The sequence below is a fragment of the Raphanus sativus genome, chromosome 2 (genome assembly GCF_000801105.2).
Source record: "Raphanus sativus cultivar WK10039 chromosome 2, ASM80110v3, whole genome shotgun sequence".
In the NCBI taxonomy this organism is placed as follows: Eukaryota; Viridiplantae; Streptophyta; class Magnoliopsida; order Brassicales; family Brassicaceae; genus Raphanus; species Raphanus sativus.
Window position 1 is genome coordinate 7,897,987 of NC_079512.1, and position 24,888 is coordinate 7,922,874.

The 24,888-nt window shown below is 33.6% G+C and overlaps 3 protein-coding genes and 1 long non-coding RNA gene across 7 annotated transcripts; 1 reads left to right on the plus strand and 3 right to left on the minus strand.

Annotated features, from left to right (window-relative positions):
* The first annotated feature begins 1,874 nt into the window (after positions 1 to 1,874).
* On the plus strand, positions 1,875 to 8,836 carry LOC130498918 (uncharacterized). Of its 2 annotated transcripts, XR_008937950.1 has the most exons (5): positions 1,875 to 2,413; positions 7,459 to 7,573; positions 7,646 to 7,769; positions 7,871 to 8,101; positions 8,253 to 8,835. It is a non-coding gene; the product is annotated as an uncharacterized LOC130498918 (long non-coding RNA). The 2 variants fall into 2 exon arrangements; XR_008937949.1 differs by having other exon boundaries at positions 7,871 to 8,836.
* A 2,816-nt stretch (positions 8,837 to 11,652) lies between these two features.
* Positions 11,653 to 16,998, minus strand: LOC108842209 (LEAF RUST 10 DISEASE-RESISTANCE LOCUS RECEPTOR-LIKE PROTEIN KINASE-like 1.4). 3 transcript variants are annotated; one of them, XM_018615050.2, is made up of 5 exons: positions 16,294 to 16,998; positions 13,534 to 14,235; positions 13,318 to 13,341; positions 12,864 to 13,193; positions 11,653 to 12,796 (listed from the first exon to the last, which is right to left on the minus strand). In XM_018615050.2, exons 1-5 carry the CDS (start codon positions 16,955 to 16,957, stop codon positions 11,871 to 11,873), a joined length of 2,646 nt encoding a protein of 881 aa, XP_018470552.2. In that variant the 5' UTR covers positions 16,958 to 16,998; the 3' UTR covers positions 11,653 to 11,870. The 3 variants fall into 3 exon arrangements, with proteins under 3 accessions (XP_018470552.2, XP_018470551.2, XP_056852761.1); XM_018615049.2 differs by lacking the exon at positions 16,294 to 16,998 and adding an exon at positions 15,058 to 16,242; XM_056996781.1 differs by lacking the exons at positions 13,318 to 13,341; positions 16,294 to 16,998 and having other exon boundaries at positions 12,864 to 13,216; positions 13,494 to 15,038.
* A 2,539-nt stretch (positions 16,999 to 19,537) lies between these two features.
* Positions 19,538 to 20,245, minus strand: LOC130508501 (putative F-box protein At1g67623). Its single transcript, XM_057004043.1, has one exon. It carries the CDS (start codon positions 20,243 to 20,245, stop codon positions 19,538 to 19,540), a length of 708 nt encoding a protein of 235 aa, XP_056860023.1.
* A 1,337-nt stretch (positions 20,246 to 21,582) lies between these two features.
* LOC108839259 (uncharacterized protein At4g04775-like) lies at positions 21,583 to 22,057 on the minus strand. Its single transcript, XM_018608471.1, has 2 exons — positions 21,893 to 22,057; positions 21,583 to 21,819 (listed from the first exon to the last, which is right to left on the minus strand). Exons 1-2 carry the CDS (start codon positions 22,055 to 22,057, stop codon positions 21,583 to 21,585), a joined length of 402 nt encoding a protein of 133 aa, XP_018463973.1.
* Positions 22,058 to 24,888: the final 2,831 nt, after the last annotated feature.

A 24,888-nucleotide genomic window follows, 5' to 3' on the forward strand; every position in this document is an offset into this window, starting at 1 on the left:
TTTTTTTATACTCAACATTCCGAAATATAAATAATCTTAACCGTTTTCAAGAACAAGAGAAAACCAACTACTAACTTGAACTATCGAAAACAACATAGACTGACAAATATATTCTATCACTCTTTATTTACTCATTTTTGTTTCATAATACTTGATGTTATGAACACAAAAAATTTACAAATATTTTTTATTATAAAAATTATTAAAACCGTAAATTTAAATAATGTAATCAATCATTAAAATATGAAATATAATTGGTTAAACAAATTTTAATAAATTTTAAATTGTTTAGATATGTTAAAACATCTTATAATTTGAAGTACCACAATTCTTTTAAAACATCAAATATTATGAAATAGATGAAGTATAAAAAACTAAGAGATCACTAACAATCATATCTAGGTTAATAATAGAATGTATCCAGTTGAATTCCTTATTACTTATGTAATATGATAAGACGTGCACTTTGCACAATATGATTTTATATAACAAAGATCTCTAAAACATATAGTATTAAAAAATTAAATATTTATATGTGATGGAAATTTTTATATCTATATAACTATATATTTTTTGCATAATCATGAATGGGGACCATTTGTAATTGTAACTTTAGATTAAAAAACCTTTGAATTTATTAGGGCTGGGCGTTCGGGTATCCATTCGGGTTTCGGTTCAGTCCATTCGGGTTTCGGATTTTCGGGGTCAAAGATTTCAGCCTCATTCGGATATTTTTAAATTTTGGTTCGGGTTAGGTTCGGATCTTTGCGGGTTCGGTTCGGATTCGGATAACCCATTTAAAATGTTTTTAAATTTTCAAAATTCATTATATACTTTAAATTTTCAAAATCTAGAAAGATAATATATTACATATAAATTTTCATAACATATATGTCAAAATACCTTAATTTAACATATAAATTGTTTTCTTTAAATATTTGGACAAAGAATCAATAGATATTTAACTATTTTTAGTGTTTTTAGTATACTTTAGCTATTTTAAACATTTACTTTTGACTATTTGCATATATTTTTCGAGTATTTTGGAAAACTTAAAGGTATCTTATATATTTTTAATATTTTTAATATACATTATATATAAAAATAATGTATATATTTAAGTATATAAATTTATTTCGGATACATTCGGGTACCCAAAATACTTCGGTTCGGATCGGGTTCGGTTTCGGTGCCTTAAATACCGAAATTTTGAACCCGTTCGGATATTTAATCAATTTCGGTTCGGGTTCGGTGCTACTTTTTCGGATCGGGTTCGGTTTGGTTTTTCGGGTTCGGATTTTTGGCCAGCCCTAGAATTTATCATGGGCCTGATAGATATGGGCTTAAAAATTTTACGCTAATTTTAGAATTTCACAATTTACATAAGATGGAAAATGAAAATATTAAAAAGACAACAACAAATTTGATAAGTCTTTAAAGCAATGTTTGAAAATCGGATTGGATATTGACTTGCCATTGTAGTTGGGTCAACGGTGAAACTGATTCAACCGGCTCAATTGAGTTTTAAATTTCAATCTAATTTATAACTCAATAAACTATATATATATTATATATATATATATTATATATATAATATAATAAAATGATCATAAATTCAAAATAGATTTTTGGTCCACAATTACAATTACAAATGCTCAATCCTATATATTAAATATATATTAATATATATATATATATATATGATTATATAAAGAAAACATAAATGTATGCTTATTAACCTAACCTAACCTAGTTTTAAATTGAATAACTCATAATTTTAATATTCGTATATTATGAGTGTTGTTGACTTGGATTAATCGACCCAAATATTTGCTAAGTAGTTATTACGCTAAAAAGCTCCTGTTGAAAAAAAAAAAAAAAAAAACTCCTAAAACCAAAACAAAACCAACCGACTAAAGTCGATAAACCTAGCCAAACGCTAACACTATTCCGTTCGCCGCTTGAACCCTTACCACCGTGATGCGATCCACCACCTCCTCCAAAACTTGGATGCACTCCTCGTCCTCCCATAGACCTCTCTCCACTGCCACCCCCCGTGTTCACCTCCACCGAAACTGTGTCCACCTCCACCTCCGCTGTGTCCACCTCCACCTCCGCCGTGTATACCTCCGACGTGTCCACCTCCGCCATGTCCACTTCCGCCGTGTCCACCTCCGCCACCCCTCTTAACAACGACAGTTAATTCCACTGTTTTATCAGAAAAACCGTCACCGTCATGTTTTGACTCAACTGACTGGACCTGAAGATTGACATGGCTTGGATCAACGGTGGCTAAACGTGTAGTAGATCGTGAGGTGGCTTGAAAAACTTGTGCTGGAGAAGGAGAAAAAATATGAAGTATAGAATCAAAGAACCTTTCGTAGAAACCATAATTGTCTTCGCTTTTCTTCAGGTAACAGAGTTTCAGAATTCCTTCTTAATTTATACACCGAATTTATTTGAATCTATATAATTTATAGTAGAGAAAGGAAAACTGATTTGTTGAAAAGTACTTTCTTCAATACATATATACACACACACTATTATTTGTGAAAATTGAATTTGTTTGTTTGTTATCTTTTCCATTATTTTATGATAAGCCATTAATTTAATTAGTATTATAATTTAAAATTAAATTTGTTTGCTTGTTATCTTTTCCATGATTTTAGAATAAATCATTAGTTTAATTAATATTATTATTTAAAACTTTTAATTTAATATATATATATATACATTAATTATCTTACCGATATATATATATACTATTATTTTCAAAATATATATTTAATATGTATACTTATCATGATATTTTGAATATTTAATTAATAATAAATATTAACAATCATATAACAACATGTACTGATAATATCATTATTTTGTTTATTTTATATTTAGTTTACAATTGTTGTGAGTAATATTATATTCCGTTTCTCTAATTTTTATTGAAAATATTGGTTCAAATACAGATTAATACAATATTGAAGTTAAGATTGAGATAATGTGCATATCTTAAACATAATTATATACTTATATTAAATATTTAATACATATTTAATATTTAAAAATCATAATCTTAACTTAAAATAAATTAATTTATATCTGTATATGAAAAACATCATAACCACAAATAAATTTATTCTGATAATGAATTTATTCATAAAATCACAAATATTATGAAATTAATATATTTTAAACCAAAATAGTAAATATTATGTAAACGCCAAAATATAAATTAGCTAAAAATGTTAAAAATATATGAAATCATCAAGAAATAGGATTAAAACATTAAACAACACTAAAAGTTTGACAAATAATAAACATAATATTAATATAATCTAAGATAATACATAGATAATTGTTTTGTGTTCTTGTCTCACTATTTTTAAAACCTTAATTATAGAGAATATATAATGTTTGTTGGCTATTATTATTTTTTTGATGTTTTATGGGTTGTGATTGTTTATAGTCAGAGCTATTCATTTTTTCGGTCTACAAATACGATTAGTATTTAATTTTAAACTTCAAGTTTCTTAATTTAATTATTACTATAGAAAAGATTTTGATTCAAAATCTACATCGCGTAAACAAAATAAAAGAACATAATTTAGTATAATCATTACCAATATAAATATTAAAGTTTTCTAATTTATAATATTAATTTAAAATTAGTATCTAATTCAATAATTTATTTTTTTACAAAAGTAAACACTATAATTAAAAATTGTTATATATATATTAGTCCCCACATGGTGCAGACTCAAGTAGTTAACTACAAATTTGTAAAACAAATATTTTTTTCTAAAACATGATTGAAACCAGTCAAAGAGTCCTTTGAAGAAGCTTGTGAGGCTTGAAATGATCATATGATTGATTCTTATATTGTCTGTGTTTATTCTCAAACTCACTTTAATTGATCACACCAGAGAAAAATTGAATTCAAAACGAAATACTTTTGTTTTTATTCGCATAGTTCTGTTCTGGTATATGTTTGGTTCATAATGTAACAATCTTTCTCGGTTTTAATTGTCACGTGCAACTTTTATGTTTATTGTTCAAGAACTCCTAATGTTGAAATCTGTTCTATTAACATATAAGTCACAACTTCTATTTGTCATTTTTTCTAAAAATTGACCTTCTTAAAAAATCATATTTTATCCCCTAATCTATATTTGCGAAGTGATTTGCCACATCTCCTCTCTACAATTGTTTTTACAAAAAAATATTGTGACATGACTATCAAGATTGATGACATGTCATATGGTTAAATATGACATGGACAATTATATTTAATACTGATATATATTTTTGGAAATCTTTTTAGAATATGGCAATAACTCATATATTACATTTAATATTGATTTATATTTTTGGTAAACTTTGTAGAATATGGTAATAACTCATAAATCATCACTACAATAAATATATTCAAATATGAAATACTGAATTTCGAAATATTATATAATTTTACTTTTATAATTATACAATTTTTATTATCTAAAATTTTCTAAATTTTCTGGTTTAAAAAGAAAAATTTAATCGTAATATCATTAGTTTCTTTTAGATATCTACAAATTATAGAAATATTGTTTAGTTTTAGTTTTTGATAACTATACAATTTTTATATGATTTTTAGTATTTTTGTACAAGTTGATCTAATACATTTAACCAAAAGAAATAAATAACTTTTTATCTAAGATTTTAACTCTTTATATATACATATATATTCTTAAATATAATTTAAAATATAAAAAATTATGTTCTCTTAATTTTATGCTTAATTAAATGATATTTATATTAATTATTGGTCAAACATAATAAAATATATAATATTAATACATTATATTTTTAAATATAAAATTTAACTTTTAAAAAATTCATCACTGCACATAGTGCAGGAAAACACCTAGTTTACTTATACTTAACATGTTGACATCATTAATATATCACATCTTATATAATCAACACATATAACAACTTCACCTATAAAATTGTTTCAATTTTATTTTTAATTATAAAACTTCTGTTGAAAGAAAATTTAACAAAATCTTACAAAAACATATAAATATTTTTATTTATGAATTAATTATTTCGAAATTAGTAGTATATTTTTATTCAAAAAAATGTAAATTAAAAAATTATTATAAGAAAAATAAATAAAATTTTATGCTATTTTCATAAGCTTTCTAATTATAGTATATATTATACTAAAATAAAAGTACTACATAAATTAAATAAGTCTTTCGAAGAATCTTGTGAGGCTTGAAATGATCATGATTGATTCTTATTTGGTATGCGTTTACTCTCAAACTCACTTTAATTGATCACCCCGGAGAAAAAATTATTTCGCAATTAGTAGTATATTTTTTATTCAAATCAATGTAAATTAAAATTTTATCATAGGAAAAATAAAATAAAATCTTATGCTATTTTCATAAGCTTTCTAATTATAGTATATATTAGACTAAAATAAAAGTACTACATAAATTAAATACTAAATATTATATTAAATTAATAATTTTTTTTATTTAAAAAAATCTTGTATTATAAATATGATACACCATTAAAAGGGGTTTAACGTGAACCATGTATAAAATTAACTAAAATAATAATTCTAAATTATTTGAACATAATAATATATTTATTTATAAAATCCTCCTATATATTAAAATTATATATGCTAAATTGTATTTTTTTTAAATGATCCTAAAATAAATATTCTATTTTATAACTAAATAAATTTTAATATATATATTTAAAAAAGTTTATTTCGATGACAAAAGAAATAAAAAAATAAATTTAAAAAATATTTTTCCTGCAAAATGTAGAAATTAAAAATATATATTTTGCAGGGTGTTGTCTATTTGATTATTCCAAATTATAAGTTTATTTTACCGAATTTAAAATTATATTATTATGTAATGACAATTTATAACAAATTAAAATGTATTCTTTATATATTATTAACTTCAAATAAAAACTTAAACAAAAAACATAGAGTTACATTATATATAGAATTAAAATCATGTAAATCATATATTTAAAATGTTTATGATTATGTCAAAGTTGTACGTACATTTGTAACATACGCATAAAAATTAATAGACAATAAAAAAGAGGGTTAAAGTCTTTGTTAGATTTAGAAACATACATATGTTTTTTCTTCCAAAAAAATCAGTTTCTATATTTTTTGAGATCTAAATAATTGAAATACTAACTAGTAATGATCCATTTGATATTTTTACATACTATATTGACCAATTTATAAGATGTATATCATACCTATACTAAAAGGAGAATAATCTCAACTCTTAGCATGTCCACGTCAGATCAATAAATCAGCCAATGAGAGAAAGGTTATTAAACACGTCACACCCTCACAGAAAATCAACTACGATGGGCTTCTTCCCGTGGCCTAAAACTATTTTATTCTGGCCCAAAAGGAATCCACTTGAGTAACCTAATCTCCAGCAGCTTCTATCGATTTATCTTCCTCACTTCGTCTTCTCCACTTCGACTTCTTGCAACATCCGTTACCGCGTTCCCACTTCTTATCAATCAATAGTTTTCTAAAATTCTCTCTTAATGAATTCGTTTCGCATCCCTCTCTCTCACTCTTTATATACTGTTCTTTCTTCACTTGCTACACACCATAACCTGAGAACCTACTCAAATCAAGCTCAAGCATGGTCATGAAACCAAACGGCAAGTCCCCTGTCTCCTCTCCTCCAATGATCAAGAAGTTATGTTCTTCAAAGATATCTTACCAGGTCCCCACGAAACCCATTGTTTTATGATTGGATGTAGTTTTTAGCCTTTCTTCCTACTTAGATACAGAAATCTCGATTCTAAATTGGTTAGAGTTTTGAGTTTGTCTTATTACTGTTGACGAGCATTTTTTGTGTTGAAAGTTGTAGGCATGACCTTTTACTAATACATTATCTTTCTTAGTTGCAAGTTGTGAGCTTTTTGGAGGAAGAGTGCCTGAGTTTAAGTAAAACAAATTAAAAAATTTCTAATATTTCATATCATATCTGAGTTATATTGTTGTATGACTTTAGGTTTTTTTGTTCAGTGCATTTATCAACCGTTTCATCTTTCAAAAAGTGTATGTTTTATCATACTTCTGAAGATGCAAGGTTATTGTATGTTTCTTCGTAAACAATTTCCTTTCTCTTTTAGAGTTTTGGCTTCTCTTTATACTATTTTAAATCAGTCTTTTGAAATAACTCTTGAAAGATCTATCTGTCCATGATTGAATATTGTGTCTGTCAAGTTTAATAGAACATATATTAACCTTCGACCTTGGCTTTGTTTTACTTCAAAGTGTAGTATAGTGGTAATGATATTTGTTGTCTACGATAACTGAATGGGCATTTTTGTTTCAGGTGGTGATAAAATATTAGACTGATTTTTTTCATGCCACATTCTGACTTATACTCTTGCTGAACAATGTTGTAGATGCAGTTGGCAACATGAAACTGGTCAATGGACAGTCTCACATTGAGTGTTGTATCCTTGACGAAGTGGAAATAGCAACCACTCCATGTGTTATGATTCATCTGCAATCACAAGAGTTTGTAATTCCTGCTATTAGAATCATGACCTCTTTTACTGCAATTAATCATTCATTGATAACTTTTTACAGGGACCTGTTATGAAGCTTTACTTTTGGGAAAAGACTGCAACAGACTTCTGCAAGAAATTTACAGCCTATAAAAACACTCCCACCTTGCTTTTAGTCACGACGGTGAACACGAAACATCTTGGAGGTAATCATTCCCCCTTTAGCATTGCTAATCACAAAGCTAAATGTTTTCCACATTGTTTGTCAACGGTTGCTAATATGAAACTTACTTGATCATCATTTCAGACGTCTCTGCTCCTGTTTGTGACGTTAACCTTGGAGAATTTTGTTCTTTATCTATTTGAACTTCATATAGCTCGAACTGGGATCTTTAGGTTGTCCTTTTGATCTCTTCCTTGCAAATCATTTAACTTCGCAAAACAGAGTGCTCTTCAAGCAGCCTGTCACAGCTGTCGAGATCTTGCAGATGAGGGGAATAACAGTACCTGTCACAGTGACGAACCAAAGAAAGCAAAGGTCCTAAACATGGAAATGAGAGCTCTCACCACTCATCTCAGAGTGGTGACCCCTTCGTTTGCAGTTTCAGTCTTCTTTTTTCAGTTTGAGCATTGGCTAAAGCTTTCGTTTTAGTTAACATCTTTCAGTGTTTGATTTTTCTTTTTTTCAGTGAGATAAGCCTGAAACGCAGACAAGCTCTGAGTGCAGGAAGCACAAGGAGTATTACTCTCAAGGGAGAGGTTACATCTCATCACAGCCGTACTCAACGTGGAGTTAGGGATCATGGCTTCGAACTGAGACCTCGTGGGGATGTTCATACATCCCTGTGAGATCCACAGCGTCTGGAAACCACATCTTGATCTGACATCAAAGCGAGGGAGGAACCCGGAGATGGAGGACTGTAAAGCGTCCCAGCAAGAAGCGGCGGAGGAGAGCGGCGGGGAGAATGAACCTGTCTTGCGGAGGTGGTGAGAGTAGACGAGACGGAGGCCTTGGAGGAGGTACTGGAAAATAAAAAATATTTGGTAATTTCTTCAGTATGAGCATTGGCTAAAGGCTTTCGTTTTAGTTAACATCTTTCAGTGTTTGATTTTCCTTTTTTCCCCTGCAATCAGTTTACATATTGAGTAATTTTTTATTAGGTGATGATTATAAGCTTTTAAAACAATCACTTGGTATTTTCAATTATAATTGTGGTTTCTCTGCTGAGTGTTTGCTATTTATGCATCACTCTTTCTCTGTTAATTTGAAAACTGATATTAGATAGCCCTTCTGGAATGGTAACTTCTCACATAGTGTTCTTTGCTGCTATGTAGCTGCAATTTCTCTATTCTGTTTATAGTCTCGTAACTGTTAGAATAGTAGTCAAACTCTAGAGATATTAATATCAAGAACCTTAGTCAAATGAACAATATTCATTCCCCTTTGGCGGACGTGATATACAGAAACTATTACGTACTGAATCAGTGGCAAAGATCAATCTAATTATGAGAATATCTATTTTATCATATTTACATCTCCGTTCCTTAAAAAGAAAGCTAATATTGGTAACGAAGTCCATCTCCCTCACCCATCTAAGATGTCAATAACGGACACCACAAAAAAAAAACTCTGCTGATTTATTCAAGTTCTAAATCTGATCATATAACCACCTTTCCACATCTCGCCTAAAGTGTAAATATTTTTAAGCAGACCTTCATGTCCATAACCTAATCATAAGTTCAACTGCTAAATGTTCTATTGATTCCATACTAAGGGTCACCCCAAACTGAATGGGGAAACCATCTCCAACCCACCATCTTGATATGTCCATAACTTGATCCATTTAGGTTCTGTTGATTCCATACTAATGGTCGCCATCTTCTTACTGGAGGTAAGACAAATCCTCATTTAACTGATTTATCACTAGAATGTTTTGAACAATTTCATAACATTTGATTATTACTATGCTTAGTAATACATTTGTGTAGTATAATATTTAGACAAGTTATATATAAATTATATGACATCTCTAATACTAAAAAAATATTAATCTATTATAATTGAAATCATTAATCTATTTGCTAAAAAATGTATTATAATTGAAAACATTAATCTATTTGCTAAAAATGTATTGTTTGGGGTAAAACAAATTTACAAATTTCCTAATTATGGTGGTACCAAACAATAAAAAAAGACCTCACAACCATACGACAATAATGATTAAAATAAAGAAGACCATACTAAAAATTCCAGACCATAGCTTCTCGCCTCACAACTACAATCGGCAATCACGTTCAGCTACTGCCAACATCTACCTTCCATTTAGTCTCATTCGTATTCGTCGGTATTGTAAACCATTTGATATCAGTATATTATTCATTTTTGTCAACTTGAATCTGAATACATCATTGTTGTTCTAATAATATTATTACCCACAAATTCTTTCCTCCCTAATTATCAAATACAAACACCCCTACTTACATGGGGATATTGAATGTGGAAAAAAATTCAGGACAAGAAGATTTATCTGATGAAGTCTCGGAAACTGAAATAGAATAAGCTGATCTCAACATTGTTTCAGATATTATGGTACAAACTGAGAGTGAGAGTGAGAGTTTGGTTTCAGCTGAAAAACCGCAAGATGAATCTACTGTCTAAAGTTGGGAGCCCACTAATGAAACAATTTTTGAAGAGATGCAAGTATAAGAGTGTGTTGAGCCCATTTCAACTTCACACATACAAATCAAAAATATTTTCTTACACTACTAAATAATTTAACAATGTATCTCTCTACATAACAACTCATTTCCAGCATTATATCATATATTTAAAATATATACAACCTTATAATCATTAGGACTTATTCGAAAAGGATAATATGTCAGCTCATATTGATATTATAAATTTATATGTGAGATTTACTTAGATAATGTATTTTGAATTTAAAATTCAGTCTTTGTATTTTGTCAAACTAATAAAAATTATTATAAAATGTGTAAAAAAGGTTATATACAACCCTTAAACAACATAAATCAGAGAAAGTCTCCCATTTTATATCATAACATATAATTTTAATAGTTTAAGAGCACAACTATATTCTATAATATTTTATATTCACGCAACAAAATCAATAGTAAAATATAAAAGTAATTATCCGTGCGTAGCGCGGAAAACGATCTAGTTGTTTTAATAGATAAGAAGATTTCTATATTATGTAATCAACAATTAAATATATATAACTAAAAATAAAAATGAAAACGAACATCCGACCGTACGGATGTTTGTATCCCTATATACTAAAGCACAAGTCATCTCTCCAATCAAATCTTCACATGTGGCAAAATTTGACAAAAAATTTGTGAAAAAAAAAAATAAAGCTAACTAACTATCCACGTAATTATAAAATCTGAATCAGTTAATTTTTTTTTTAAAAAAAGAAACTGTAAACAAAAAAAACTCCCTCGCAATGAAGGATCCCACTACTCCTAATTTTATTGCACGATCAAAACAATTCATGTCTATATAATCATCAGTTGACTGATTTTTTTTCGTATTTGTTCTCTCTCCATATTTCTTAATCATTTTTTTTCTTCATTTTTTTTCTTTGGTTTTTGAATGTACAAAGATCAAGATAGTTTTATGACTACTGTTTATTCAAATCGATTTTCTCTGTTTCTCAACGGTAATGCTTTCAATTCATCTTTTGTATGATTCAGTTTGAATTTTGTTTATGGATTATCATAGCAAGAGGAAGAGCCAACGATTTAATAATTAATTAAACCATGGAGATATTACAGTAAATATTTTTGAGTTTTTCTTTCTTTTAACATGGAAATTTTTTAAATTACTGATTTCTTTTGGGTTTAACTTTTGAGATATTATGGATATAGGGAAAAAAAAACTAGCTCATCATGCCATTAAAGAACGTGAAGATGGCATATTGGAATCCTTGACTTGCAGAAGAAATTAAGGTAATATTTTTAAATAATAGCGGTACTTTAGCTTATTGTTAATATAGATTATTTGTTTATTATTGGTGAAGTTGTCATAATATCTAGATATCTTCTCTGTATCTTGGCACCTAGGAATAGCGAGAGACAATCTATATGCTGCTGGTATATTTGAACCAAGAAATACATATTTTTTACAGAATTATTTACCCGTACGCAGTACGGGACCAAATACTAGTTTAGTAATAAGTAAGGATTGCATAGCCCAAAAAACAATTAAAAAAAAAACAGAGGTAAATAAAAAAAGTTACAGTGTCTCTATATCACAGATGAACGACCCTAATTAATTAAGTCTCTCAAAATGAACTCGTGGCCGTATCAGAGCTACTCGTCCACTTATCAGTCTCCGGCGAGATCGGCGGCGGAACACTACTACTCCTCAGCAACCCAACGTCATCTCCTCCCCTCCCCTCAATATCCACCACATCCGGCTCCTCCTCCCCCTTGATCCCTTTCAAAACCTCCACGATCTCATCCATCGACGGCCTCACTTCCCTCTCCTGCTGCAAACACCTGAACGCGAGCTCAGCCACCGCCATCATCTTCCTCCTCACCTCCGGATCCTTCGCGAACCCCAGGCTCGGGTCAACCAGCTCGTGCACCGCGTTGTTCTGGATCTTGGACACTGCCATGTTCGCTAAGTTGATATCGTGGCGATGCCTCGTGATATCAACTGCTTCTTTTGACGAGATTAGCTCTGTTAGTACGACTCCGAAGCTGTAAACGTCGCTCTTCTCGTTTAAACGGTAGCACTGGTAGTACTCCGGGTCCACGTAACCCGGAGTACCTTGCGGTGCTGTGGAGATATGAGTTTTATCCATTGGAAATAACCTCGAGAGGCCGAAATCGGCTACTTTGACGGTGTAGTCCTCGTCGAGGAGGATGTTGGTTGTCTTCACGTCTCTGTGTATGATCCCTGACTCATGGAGGAAAGATAACGCGCTGGCGGTTTGGATGGCCACGTTTAGACGAACCGGCCAGCAGATAGGACGAGGCGCGGCGCGGTCTCCGTGGAGGTGATCGGCGAGAGTTCCGTTTGAGATGTACTCGTAGACGAGGAGGAGCTCTCTGCTGTGTCTGGAGGTGCAGCCGTAGAGTATCACGAGGTTTGGGTGCTTGAGGGATTTCAAGATTTCGATCTCGTTCTTGAACTGTTCCACGCGTTTTAGAGAACGTTCGTAGAGCCGTTTCACGGCCACGGCTCGTCCGTCTTTCAACATGCCTTTTTAGAGAAAAAGATGTTTTGATTAAAATGTAAAGTTTTTTTTTGCAGAATCATTGGTTCTTACCATAGTAGACGGTGCCGAAGCCGCCGTCGCCGAGCTCTCTAGAGAAGTTATCGGTGGCTTGCTCGAGTTCTTCGTAGCTGAAGACTTGAACTCCGAAGTAGGTGCTTCCGTTGGGGAGGCTTGAGATTGAGGGGAGGAGGGACTGGTTGCTGCTGGCGGAGATTGTTGTGGAAGTTGGATAGCTTGATGTTTCTCTGCTTGAGTAAGACGTTACTGGCAAGTCTTTGCTTGTGTATTGATCTGTCTGTGTTTTCCTTCTACGTCTGATTAGACAGAACAAGCCTCCGGCTATCAGGAATAACAGCACCGATGCCGAAGCAACAACGATTCCTAGAGAGGGAGGAAAAAAAAAACTTTCATAATAAGACTATGATGCTATATAGTGTTGCATGTGGTATATGGTAATCAAATCACTGAATCAGGTTTAGTGAATGATGAGGAGAAGGGTAAGTACCTGCTATAGCTCCAGGAGAGACACCTGTATTAATTGAATGGCATTAGGAAAAAAAGGTCAGTTAGGTATAAATAAAGAACTCTGGAATGGAAACATTAATAGTTGAAACCTCTGTTTGGTCAGTAGTGGGTGGGAGATCTGGGAGAGGGATAAACGGTGGTACTTGTGGGATGAACATTTGGGATTTAAAACATGCATGTAGGAAAGAAATCTTACCTTTTTTCCTGGCACGGACATTGGGCTCGACGATGTAATAGCATGCGAATCTATTTGAGGTCCGATTATATCCACAAGCACCCTGAAGGGCGAAGCACCTCGAACATTCCTGGTTAAGTCCAAGCTCGAAACCCTCTTCGAGAGCCTTCTTTAGATTATCTCTGCTTGAAGATGTCTGCAGTGTGGTCAGCGCGGGACCATATGCAGGAATACTGACGTTCTTATCGCAAAATTCTCTGAAGTCGTTAAAAACACCACGACTTCCTTGAAGCAGAGGGGAAGAGAGGTTTCTCGTTACATAATAATTTCCTTTGCCATCAACATCATCACAAGCAAGCGCTCCAACGTAAGTAGAAACATACCCTGAGAAGTCTTGATTGCAGTCGTAGTAAATTGTTAGCTGAGTGGTGTTAGGAACAAGTGGAAGGACGCTTTCGTCGAATGGCACGTTTAAAGGATCTTTGGGACAAAGATCCCCGATATAATCCGATCTTGCTAGTCTTATGAAACGAGATTCATAATTCACCTCTAAGATTCTAAACTTCACGGAGGAGATACTAAGCTCTGCGAATCCGCTACTACAGTTGAGCTCGAAGTCAGGGTGGCCACAGTCTTTTCTTTCAGATGTCCAGAAAGGGTACAAGAGACCGTTCTGATTGCCGCAGGTAAACGGTTGACTGCAGAGTCTGTGAAGCTCATTAGCTGAGAAAACACAGGAAGGTATCACAAACAGCATCCATATGATTCTATAGAACATAATTTTTTGGGGGGATAGAAAGAGATTGATCATTGTATTGGAGGTCAACTAGGAACACGGTGAAGAAAGAAAATACTGTATGAAGGAAATGATGAATGTCTTAGTTTTTGTTAAGAGTTGAAACCAAAGGAACCTGTGTTTGGTCCTTTTGACCAAGTCTTCACTTATTATCGTTTTAAATATGTTTTTCTGGTGTTTTATAGTATAGGTTTTTTGGAATTAGGTGGCCTGCAACGAAGACTTTGAATCAGCACATATTGGTAAACGATGAAAATGAATAGTGGTTTAAACGATTTTTTTTTCTTCATTGTTTATAGAATATAAAATGGGTTCCCACTTTGCACTATACAAAGTTGGGTCCTTCTTTGATATATTATTATTATATGTGTCTGTACGACGACTTCAAAGTCATGTGGTTGGAATTTTCTAAAAAGGACCAGCACGCAGTCCCTTTCCGTCATTGTTGTTTTTTTCTGCTACAGAGAATCTATAAGAAATTTCTTAGAAATGGAGTGTGAAATAAGTCACAATGACCATTTACTACTGGAAACTGACGGGTGATAAAATTAAGAAGTATACGCATTAAACGAAAGAGCCTCACCTTCTCTTTGAAGCTCACTAGTAAGTAGCAAGCTATGCGATGTGACTAATGTAAAAAAAAATCAAGGAGAATGAATAATCATCCTAATTTTTGTTTATTGTTGACGCAACTCTAGTTAAAAGAAAATGGCCTATGAAACGATGATGGTGATGTATGAGAAACTTACCGCCAGGTATATGGAGTGGATTGCATCTTGATGATGAGTCATTCTTGCAGCAGATCTGTGTTGTATTTTTGAAGCTGCAGATTCCATGATAGGACACACATTCTTCACATGGTTGCTCATCAATCTTCACATGCACTTCAAACCCTTCATGCAAAGCATTTTCCAAATGTTTCAGATTCAACTCTTTCTCTTCCGGTACGTAGCTCTTGGGAACGTTAATTGTGAAACTGTCTTGGCAGGATTTGTGGTAATCAAGGTTTTTAGACACTGAGACAGGACCTCTATGAAGACATGTATAACTCGAGTTGTACCAATTGTTACGGTCACAGAGGTAAAACACAGTGAGGCTCTGAGAGGTTTGTGAAAGCTCAAAGATATCGGGAGGCAACGTTGTGCTTGTGAATGTAGCGGTGCAAAAAGAACCTCGAAGCTCTGCTTTGGCAAGTCTTAGAGTCTTAGATGTTTGATCTATGTGGAGAACATCGTACAGATGATTAGAGATTATTATAGATGTCTTGTTGTGAAAGCAGTGAAGCTCCAGAGATGGATGACCGCAAAACTGGGGACGACTCCCACCGGAGAAAGGAAACCCAGCGGTGATGTTCCCACACTCGAACATAGCCTCACACCACCCAAGCCCTTCTTTAGTTGAAGCACAAGAAAGATGGTTGGAGGAGAAGAAGAAGAAGAAGAAGACGAGGAAGAAAAGGACAAGAGAAGAAGTGGGGAGATAGTACATGATTTGATTGACTATGAACACAGAACACTAGTGTGTCTTTGGGTTTGTGTTGAGAAGACAGAGGAAGTGATTAAGAAAACAGAGAGAGAGATAAGTATAAAGATTGTGTGGAAAGAGTGAGAGAAGACTAAGTCAAAGTGGGATAATGACAGAAGCCTAGACTTGGGGGAAAGACTTTTTAATCATTTGTTAACTCTTTTCTTTAAGCTAATAAACCCTTGAAAGACTTCTCTTACTATTGTAAAAGACTCTATTTAAGCTCATTAGTAATTGTCTAAAATGTGGAATTTGACAGAGGAAAATCGGAACAAATAGGACCTTGAGACTACAGAGCTTACTATTTGTTTGATATGTCGAAAATTAAGTGTTTAAAAACTCAATAAATTATATTGAGTTAACCACCATGCTCCGAGTGGTTGTCTTAGGCATTTTAGAAGTAGAACCACTACTTCAGCATAAGTTGTTAAGGATATGACAGTGACGCATAAGAAACTTACCAGTTGGTGGATGGTGTGGACCGTATTTGCCATGCTCATGCTCGCTCTTATCGATCTTCACCTTCACCTCAAATCCTTTTTGTAGAATACTTTCCAAATCGGCCAGGTCTTTCCTTTTTGGAACGAAACTCCTAGGAACGTTCGCGGTGAAACCGGCAAGGCAGAAATTGTAACTCCCAGGGTTGTCAGACACAAAGATCCAACCTGTTTTTGAACATTTATATCCCTGAAAGTGGAGACCAAAAGGGTTGCAATTATAGACTACTGTGACACTCTTGTAGGTTGGAGAAAGCTTGAATAATTTTGGAGGCAAGGTTGTGTTGGTGAAGTTAGAGGAGCAAAAAGAACCCAAATGGTCTGTTCTGGCAAGTCTAAGAGTGTTAGGTGATTGGTTTATATGTAGAACACGGAACTCTTGATCTGAGATGGTTAAAGAGGTGATGTCTTTGTTGCAGTGAAGCTCCAGCGATGGATGATAACCGCAAAGTTTGTCACGATTCCCACCCCAGAAAGGAAAACCGGCCGTGATGTTCCCACACTGAAACAGGGTCTCACACCTTCCAAGTTCTTGTTTACTTGCAACACAAGGAATAGGGTGAAATAGGAAGAAGATGAAGAACAGGACCATCGAAGAAGCGGAAACATAAGACATAATTTGCTTCATCTATGTACGGTGTTTCTTTTTTGGTTTGGTTTGTGTTAAGGAAAGCAGAGGTAGTGTGATTTAATAAGAGACAACAGAATATAAATGAGGTGGAAATGATGAAGAGCCTAAGGACCAAGTCAAATACTTCAGCACAGTAGTGACGTTAGGATGTCAGTATTATTTTACGTGACTTTTTGTTATTTGTTTCTCTCCAAGCTATACATTGAAAGACTTCTCTTACCATTGTGAAAAACACTCTTTTAAGAAAATTGGCAGAACACTATATGGCGCATGAAACATGACAGGCATTTTGCAAAGTGTCCAAGGTAGTAGATGATGTACGCCTCACATTCGAATTACATATGACTGGAACACTATCTGTTTGGTACATGAATTATGATGTTGCTTTAAATTTATGGACTATTCTATCATACTAGATTCCTCGAAATTATAAAAAGATAATTAAATAGATAGCGTTCCATTTCCGGTATTTTTAAAAATAAAATCTTGAATGTGTAATTTTATTACAAACTATTTGATTTATCATCTGATTGTATTTACATGCAAATGGACCAGCTTTTGCATTCCACATGGAAAAAACTCAACTATCTAAAAAAATTCTTCACCCACTTTACAATCCAGCATATTTCAAAAATTAAAAATACATAATGGTAGACAAACTTACATGAGGTGTTAGAAGTTCTTTTTCGGGTGTTATAGAATACACATCTCTCTCTTAAAAATCGCTCTGCCTTCTCTCTAAAAAACCGTCATGACTTGCAATCTCTGGCTGACGGAGTGGATTCCTATAGACACCGTCGGTCCGGTTCTATTCTTTCCCTTTCGATTTGTGTTTTTTCCATTTTCTCTTTTGTGGTTTATCTCTTCTTCCGGCATCACACCTTTCCTTTGATGGTCGACCGGCTTTGACTTGACGTTGTACCGTCCATATAGAGGTAAAAGTTCGGCTTAAGAAGCATCATACGATTTTCGCATTTTGGTGGCGGATCTAGTTCTTGGCCATTCGGAATTTCCGATTGGTGACTTAGTGCATGTGAAGGCTTTTCTTCGGGATGAGATCCCGACTGATCAGTGACGTTCTCCGGCGAAGGAAATCAAGTGGTTGAAGATGGTGACTTCGGTGGCTTTAGATGATATCTCGGGATAGTCTCGATGAAGCTCTCCGATGGAAAAAGGCTAGGCGAAAGCCGATGGATGAGGTGTTTGCAGTCTCCGGCGAGTCCCGGCAAAACAACTGTTTGTTTTCGTCTTCTCCGGCGAAGACTCAGAAGTTTGGGCCACGGTGAGGTGGCTGGGTGATAATGCGGTGGCGTTAAGGGATGCGTGTTTTTCCTCAACGGTGAGGATGTCCACATGTTCCATCCTTGATCAAATTTCAACACGTGGGCCGAGTGGCGTCCAAAGGTGTTAGTTTACTGTTGTTGGGTTCTGGCCCATGTTCTTTTAATCTAGCCCTTTATTGGGTTTTTGTGTGTACTGTAGGAGTTTTTTCTACTGGATTTGGGCCTGTTATAATAAAATATAATTTAGAGGCAAAAAAAAAAGTTCATTTGAGGCAATTCCTCTCATGCCCCTATATTTCATGTCTCAATCTCTATTAGACAGTTTCCTTCTTTTAATTTTATATGTCTAATGAAAAATCATAAAATTAAATCGGAAACATGAATATTTTTTATTTGAATTATAGAATTTGATAATAATATTTCAAAAATCAAAAAACTGTTTTTTATATTTTCACGAAAATCATCAAAATATGATTAAAAACGATTTTAAAATATATTTTTTCTAAATTTGAAAGGTATAGAAGTTAAATACTTGCCCATGGTTCACTAATACATGAATTAAACGCTCAGGTACTCCTGTCCGAAAAAAAAAAAGCTGAGATACTCCTGCCCGAAACTGCCCAGATTTAGAATTAAATAATTCTTTATTTAAATACGAAAATTTATTAAAAGACCACATGGCCAACAGAAACTTGCATAATTACAACCCAACCAGGACCATTTCGCGGACCATCCAGACCCGATCTATGAAATTCGGATATCTTTCTCTATAACTTTCGAAATCTTTGTAAGAATTGGTGTGATTGTAAATATTGGTGAAACTGTACATCGTAATAAATCATCAACAATATTCTGTATATAATACTAAGTTGAACTAAATTTAACTAAATCGCACTTTTAGATTTCAAATGTTTTATTATGTTATTTTTTGGACAGAGTTGTTGTTATTGATATATTTATTGAATTTTGAATTTAAAAAATAGTTTATATGATATAAATAGATTTTGGCCAAACTTAGAAATGTTGTACATATTTAATAAAAGTAGAAATGTTGTAAAAAGTAGAAATGTTGTAAAAGTTGATAAAACTAATCTCCAAATGGCTAGTGAAGTTTATTTGTTAAAATAAAAGTAGAAATGTAGTTAATTTGTTAATGATATATTGAAGTTAAAATATACAAAGATTAGTTTATAGAGAGAAACTAGAGGATTGAAACTAGAGACATTACATTAAGTCAAACATAGTGAAAGTAGATAAAACTACATGCCATAAACTCGAGAAATAAACACCACAACTAATCTTCAATTGGCCAGTTGGCAACTGTCAAGTGAATTTCATTGCAGAAGTCCCAAACTTCACATTGCCAGAAACAACGATCGCACTTCCACTGTGTTCTTGATCCATTATAGGAGACTACAAACACCGGTTCTTCTATTGCGGAGCACCAGCAATCATTTGAGAAGATGGGATTCTTTATTCTTTCAAGTAGTGACATAAACTCTTGAGGTTTGTCGTAACCCCAATGGCCTGAGGGTAGCTCAGTCTGGATCATGCAATTCATCCGATGAACAAACTCACGACTAAAGTTAGGATATTTGTGAAACAACCCTCCATCATCTACACTAAACGCTAAGTTCAGCATTCCATCTACAAACTTGGCCAACTCCAATCCTCTCTCAGCAGCAAGATGGGTTTTCTCTCTTCCTTCATCAAGTAAATGAAGTTGAAAGAACTCATGCATACCTCGTAGGTATATGGCTTCTGGATTACCGGCTTGGTAGCACCTAAGTCGGAATGTTCTTACAGCATTAACCTCATCAATCCAATCATTAGAGCCAATGAGATTAGCAGATTGGTAGAAGTAGTCGTCTCTGCCTATTTGATTGAACCCGGAGAAAGCAATTCTAGCACTACCGAAGTCTCGGATGTGGTTTGTTGCTACCTTTGAGAGAATCTTATGGATGATGGAAGGAGGGACAGATTCCAAGTTGAAGTTCGACATAGAGTACAAGGATAATGAAAAACTTGAGAGATATTCGTTTAATCGAGTAAATGGAAAGATTTACGTGTTATTTATAATAGATATAAGATTGCATTTACTATCCCACTTAAGGGTGTGATTTGATAGACGGCTTAAGACACGACTTCTCACTGCAAGTACAGGGAATAAGAACAGTCGTATGTCAAGGAAAAATTTAGTGAAACTAAGTGATTTATGATTGTCTAAATTTATGAAACTAAGAAAAATTTAGTGTAGTTATATAGAACTATGTAAGAATTAACAAATTTAGATATTCTATTGTTTTATATTTTGCAAAACTCTAAATAGAAGCAGAATCGAAAAATTAATTATACGGAGTGGATTATTTAATGATAACAAACAGTATAAGAAATAATAATTGAAATATTTAGTTTGAGAAAAATCTGTCATTTCATGATTTATGACCTGATTTATGACCATAGCGTCGTGACCCTTGACGCTACACGACTTCTCACGCACGCTTCTGACAGTTTAAGTGAAACTAATTGTCTAAATTTATGAAACTAAGTAAAATTATATTGAAATTATAGTGTAAATATATGGAACTATGTAAAAATTAAAAAAATTAGGTATTATATTGTTTTATATTTTGAAAATAAATATAATATTATGGATTATTTACTTTTTTGGTAGGATTATGAATTATTTACTGAGCAAGCAATAAAAGAGATCATAAAAATGGTTGAGAAAATGTGGAAGGTGGACATGTGATTGTGGCCCTTAAGATGTGGAAGGTCTGCAAGTGTTGGAGTAAGTGTAGTTTCTGTGGCTAGTTTTGAATATGATAGTGGACTAAAACGTTTACTAAAATCATTTACATTAATACAGATTTATTTGATTCTCCTGATCTATGGCTTGAGACCGAAGGTGGACTTTCAGACTTCAGGTTCAATCCGCGTTTGACCGAGGTTGAGGACTTCAGGCAGCCTCTACTAAACAGCGACCCTTATGTTCAAAAATATGGGATTGAAGGTCTTGTGTAAATCGTGTTGTTCTCACTGTTATGGTCTTGTGAAAATCTCGTTGTTTCAACTTGTTTCACTTAATCGTTTGAACCTTTGGTTTCACTCAATCTCACTTGTTTCAACTTTTGGTTTCACTTAATCCCTTGTTCCAACTTTTTCGATAGATCAAACCCCATGGTTGTTCAACTTCGCATAACTTAGAAAAACATAGCTTAGCAATAACAGTTACTTTTTCGATAGATCAAACAACGATTGTTCAACTTCGCATAACTTAAAAAAACATAGCTAAGCAATAACAGTTAGTTCTAGGAATTGGAATTCTGAGAATTCCAATTACTTTTTGTACATCATAATTCCTAGAACTAAAACGATGGTAAGAAGAACACAACCTCCTGATATCTTTATCATGGGCATCTTTTTGGGACCTTCGCGGATATCTCCTTCGTTCCTTATTGTTGCTTTGAGACTCTGAACTTCTTCTTCGAGTATTCGAACTTGGTAGTCCAGCTGCTGTATCTCATCGGTGAAGGCTTCGTCAACCCATTTGAAGACATGATTGTCGTTCTCGAGCTACATGATTTTTTTTTTAAACAAGTAAGCGTGATTCATAAGTGTTCCATATGTAAACAACAAACGAATGTACCCTCTGTGAAGCCGCAGAGAGACACCGATAATACCGGCGATATGGGTTTGCCGAGCTTCTGGAGATGAGCTCGGTGACGCCAACCCCGCACCAACACCTACTAGGTATCCCCGGAGTTCGTACCCGTCTCCGACCACCGGTCGTGGATGATGAAGCGGCGGACATCTACGTTTTTGGGAGGGGAGGGAGTGAGGTCGAGGAGAGAGAGGAGAGAGATTTAGGGAAGAGAGAGAAAATGAAGATAGCAAATGGGGAAAACCTAAAAAAAGGGTGTTTAATACTTCGATTGAACGATTCTGGGGTTTTAGTAAATTGGAAAGAAGGAAATTAGAAATTCGAAAAGCTGAGCGGAAAAATTAATCCCAGGGTTTTTTCTGTTGTAAGTTTCACCAAGTACTCAGTTTTACAGAAAGCGTCAAAATTGCACTTTTTAATTATTTCTATTTATCTTAGTTATACTCTACTTAAATTAATGATTTTGTGGTTATATCAATGCAATTATGTTTCCTAAGTTCATTTCCCATACGATCACGTACATATAAACTTGATTTCGTGCCATAGAGTTATCAAATCTAACTCAGTCAGTTTCAGCGATAAAGTTATGACAACACATTGTATTTCCTATACGATTGCTACTAGCAATGAGATGGAATTTTAATAATTTTAATAATTCTTATTAAATCATAATTAACATAACACTACTAATAAACTAAAAGCGTACTACTTCCATGACTTATAAAATTAAATTAAAAACTTTAGAATTTACAATCATGTTATTCAGTTTACATAACGTAGTTATACCAGTTTCACTTAGTTATACAACACACAAATAAAATTTATTTCACCTCACAACGTTCCCATATGATAAAAACACCAAAACCGAAAGTGAAAGGCAAACATCAAAACAGAAAGTGAAAGGCTTAGAACTTAATTTAGAACCTAATTTACATCAAAACTGAAACCGAAAGGTTTACAACATACTCTTCTTCTGTTTCTTGTAGGGATGTTCATCGTCCTCCAAACCTGTTCCCACATTTTCTTCTTCTCCATATCCACTCTCACGCTCACAATAGTTCCTACTACAAGAGCTCTCTCCAACTCTCGACAGTTGCTCGGTTATTTGAACTATTTGTAATTCTTCGATGTCCTCCACATGCAAAATACTTCTCCTTTCCTCTCTATCCACTGATGTTAGATAAACAAACACATCTTCATCATCCAAAATATACGATTGCCTCTTAGGTTCCACTACCAATGGAATGTAACCCAAATTGAGCCTCTTCGTAAACGGATCTATTCCGATCTTCCTGCATATCCTCTCTTTCAACAACGAATAAGTGATCTCCTCCAACGATGATGTATTAAAGGATATAGCATACAAACGAGCATCGGTTGGAATCCATTCATAATCATCTCCATCCTTAGAATAATGTCCATCATAATCAAAGTGTATGTTCGTCGAAAATGGACACATTGTATGCAATAAAAACATTTAACCACTTAAAGTTATACTTGTTTTTTCAGTTATACCATTCACGTTATACTTGGTTACACAGTTACACCATCAAAGTTATACTTCGTTATACTTGGTTATACCATGTCACAGAGTTGTGTCAGTAACCAATTAACATTCAATCATTCCTTTCCGATCCTCGATTAGTTCATAGACCCAAATGAATAAGAATTTTTCAATTTCGGATCCTCATTAGTTCATGAAACCCAAATGAATAAGAATTTTTCAATTAAAACTATAAATTTGGAGTCGAGTCTTCAATTCAAAACCAAATTGTTATCAGCTTTGATTCCCGACATTCATTCAATTATGAGTTCGTCTATGGTGAGATACATACCCTGTATAACGGAATTAATAGCTCGATGATCCAGGATCCAAGCGACGAGATCGAGTTCGATTGCGAGGAAGAACAAAGAGGGAGGGAATGACGAAGTAAAGGAAGTATCGAGTATTCTATTTCATTCTATCGAGTCGATTCCGAGTCGACTCGGGAGGGGCGAGTGGAGGAGAGGAGAAAGAGAGATGAGAGTGGATCGATTTCGATTACTAATTTATTCATAAAATTGGTCGGGGGTATTTTAGATATTAACCACATTCTTCAAGAGTATGAAAACAGATAAGAGTATAGCAGATCACATGAGAGTATGGTAGATCACTTTTTGCCTCATTAAGAGTACCTGAGCACTTCACTCCTAATACATGGGGGTTAGGGTTTAGTTTTGAAGAGGGGGGAGATTTGATTAGGGATTTTGTGTTTTGATCAAAAATAGAATTATAAAAAAAGATATAGAAGATCAAGAAAGGAGATTGTGTGTAGAGAAATAGGGGTATGGAAAAGTTGACTCAGTTCATTTTCAGATGTGTACTTTTTTGGTCAAGTAACACTAGTTTGAATTTCTTAATTTTTGACTACTTTATAGTAACTTAGTTATTGACTCCCAGTTCTAAAACGCGCCGCCGAGGACCGGAAAATCGCCGGAAAAGCGTTATTCGGCAAGCAAGCGTGGCGAATTGAAGAAATTCGGTGAAAAAAATCGGATCTCAAAAACATCTTCAGTTTTTGCTTGTTTCGGTCTATGAATCGGTTAATATGCATATGATCTATGAAATTTACATGAAAACAGCAAGAAAAACGGAGAAAATTGATCTTAAATCCGTCAAAATCCAAGAGCCGTCGTTTTTAAAGTTGCAGAACCCTAATGTTGTAAAGAGGAAGATGACCTGTAAATGACGGAACTACCCCTCATTTAACTTAAAACATTAAAAAAGGTTTTGAATGCCATCTCTGCAGTCCGAATCCGGGTTGTTTGCGAGTAAAAGATGATTTCAACCGCTACACTATGTGATCCCCGTTATGCTTCTTCACAAACATTCATATATGTCTGAAAATAAATCGCCGATTAATCTCCGTAAAATCCCCGATTTTTTTCATTCTGCGCTAGGCCTAATCCTAACGTACGAGGAACGCCTAGCAAATTTCCGA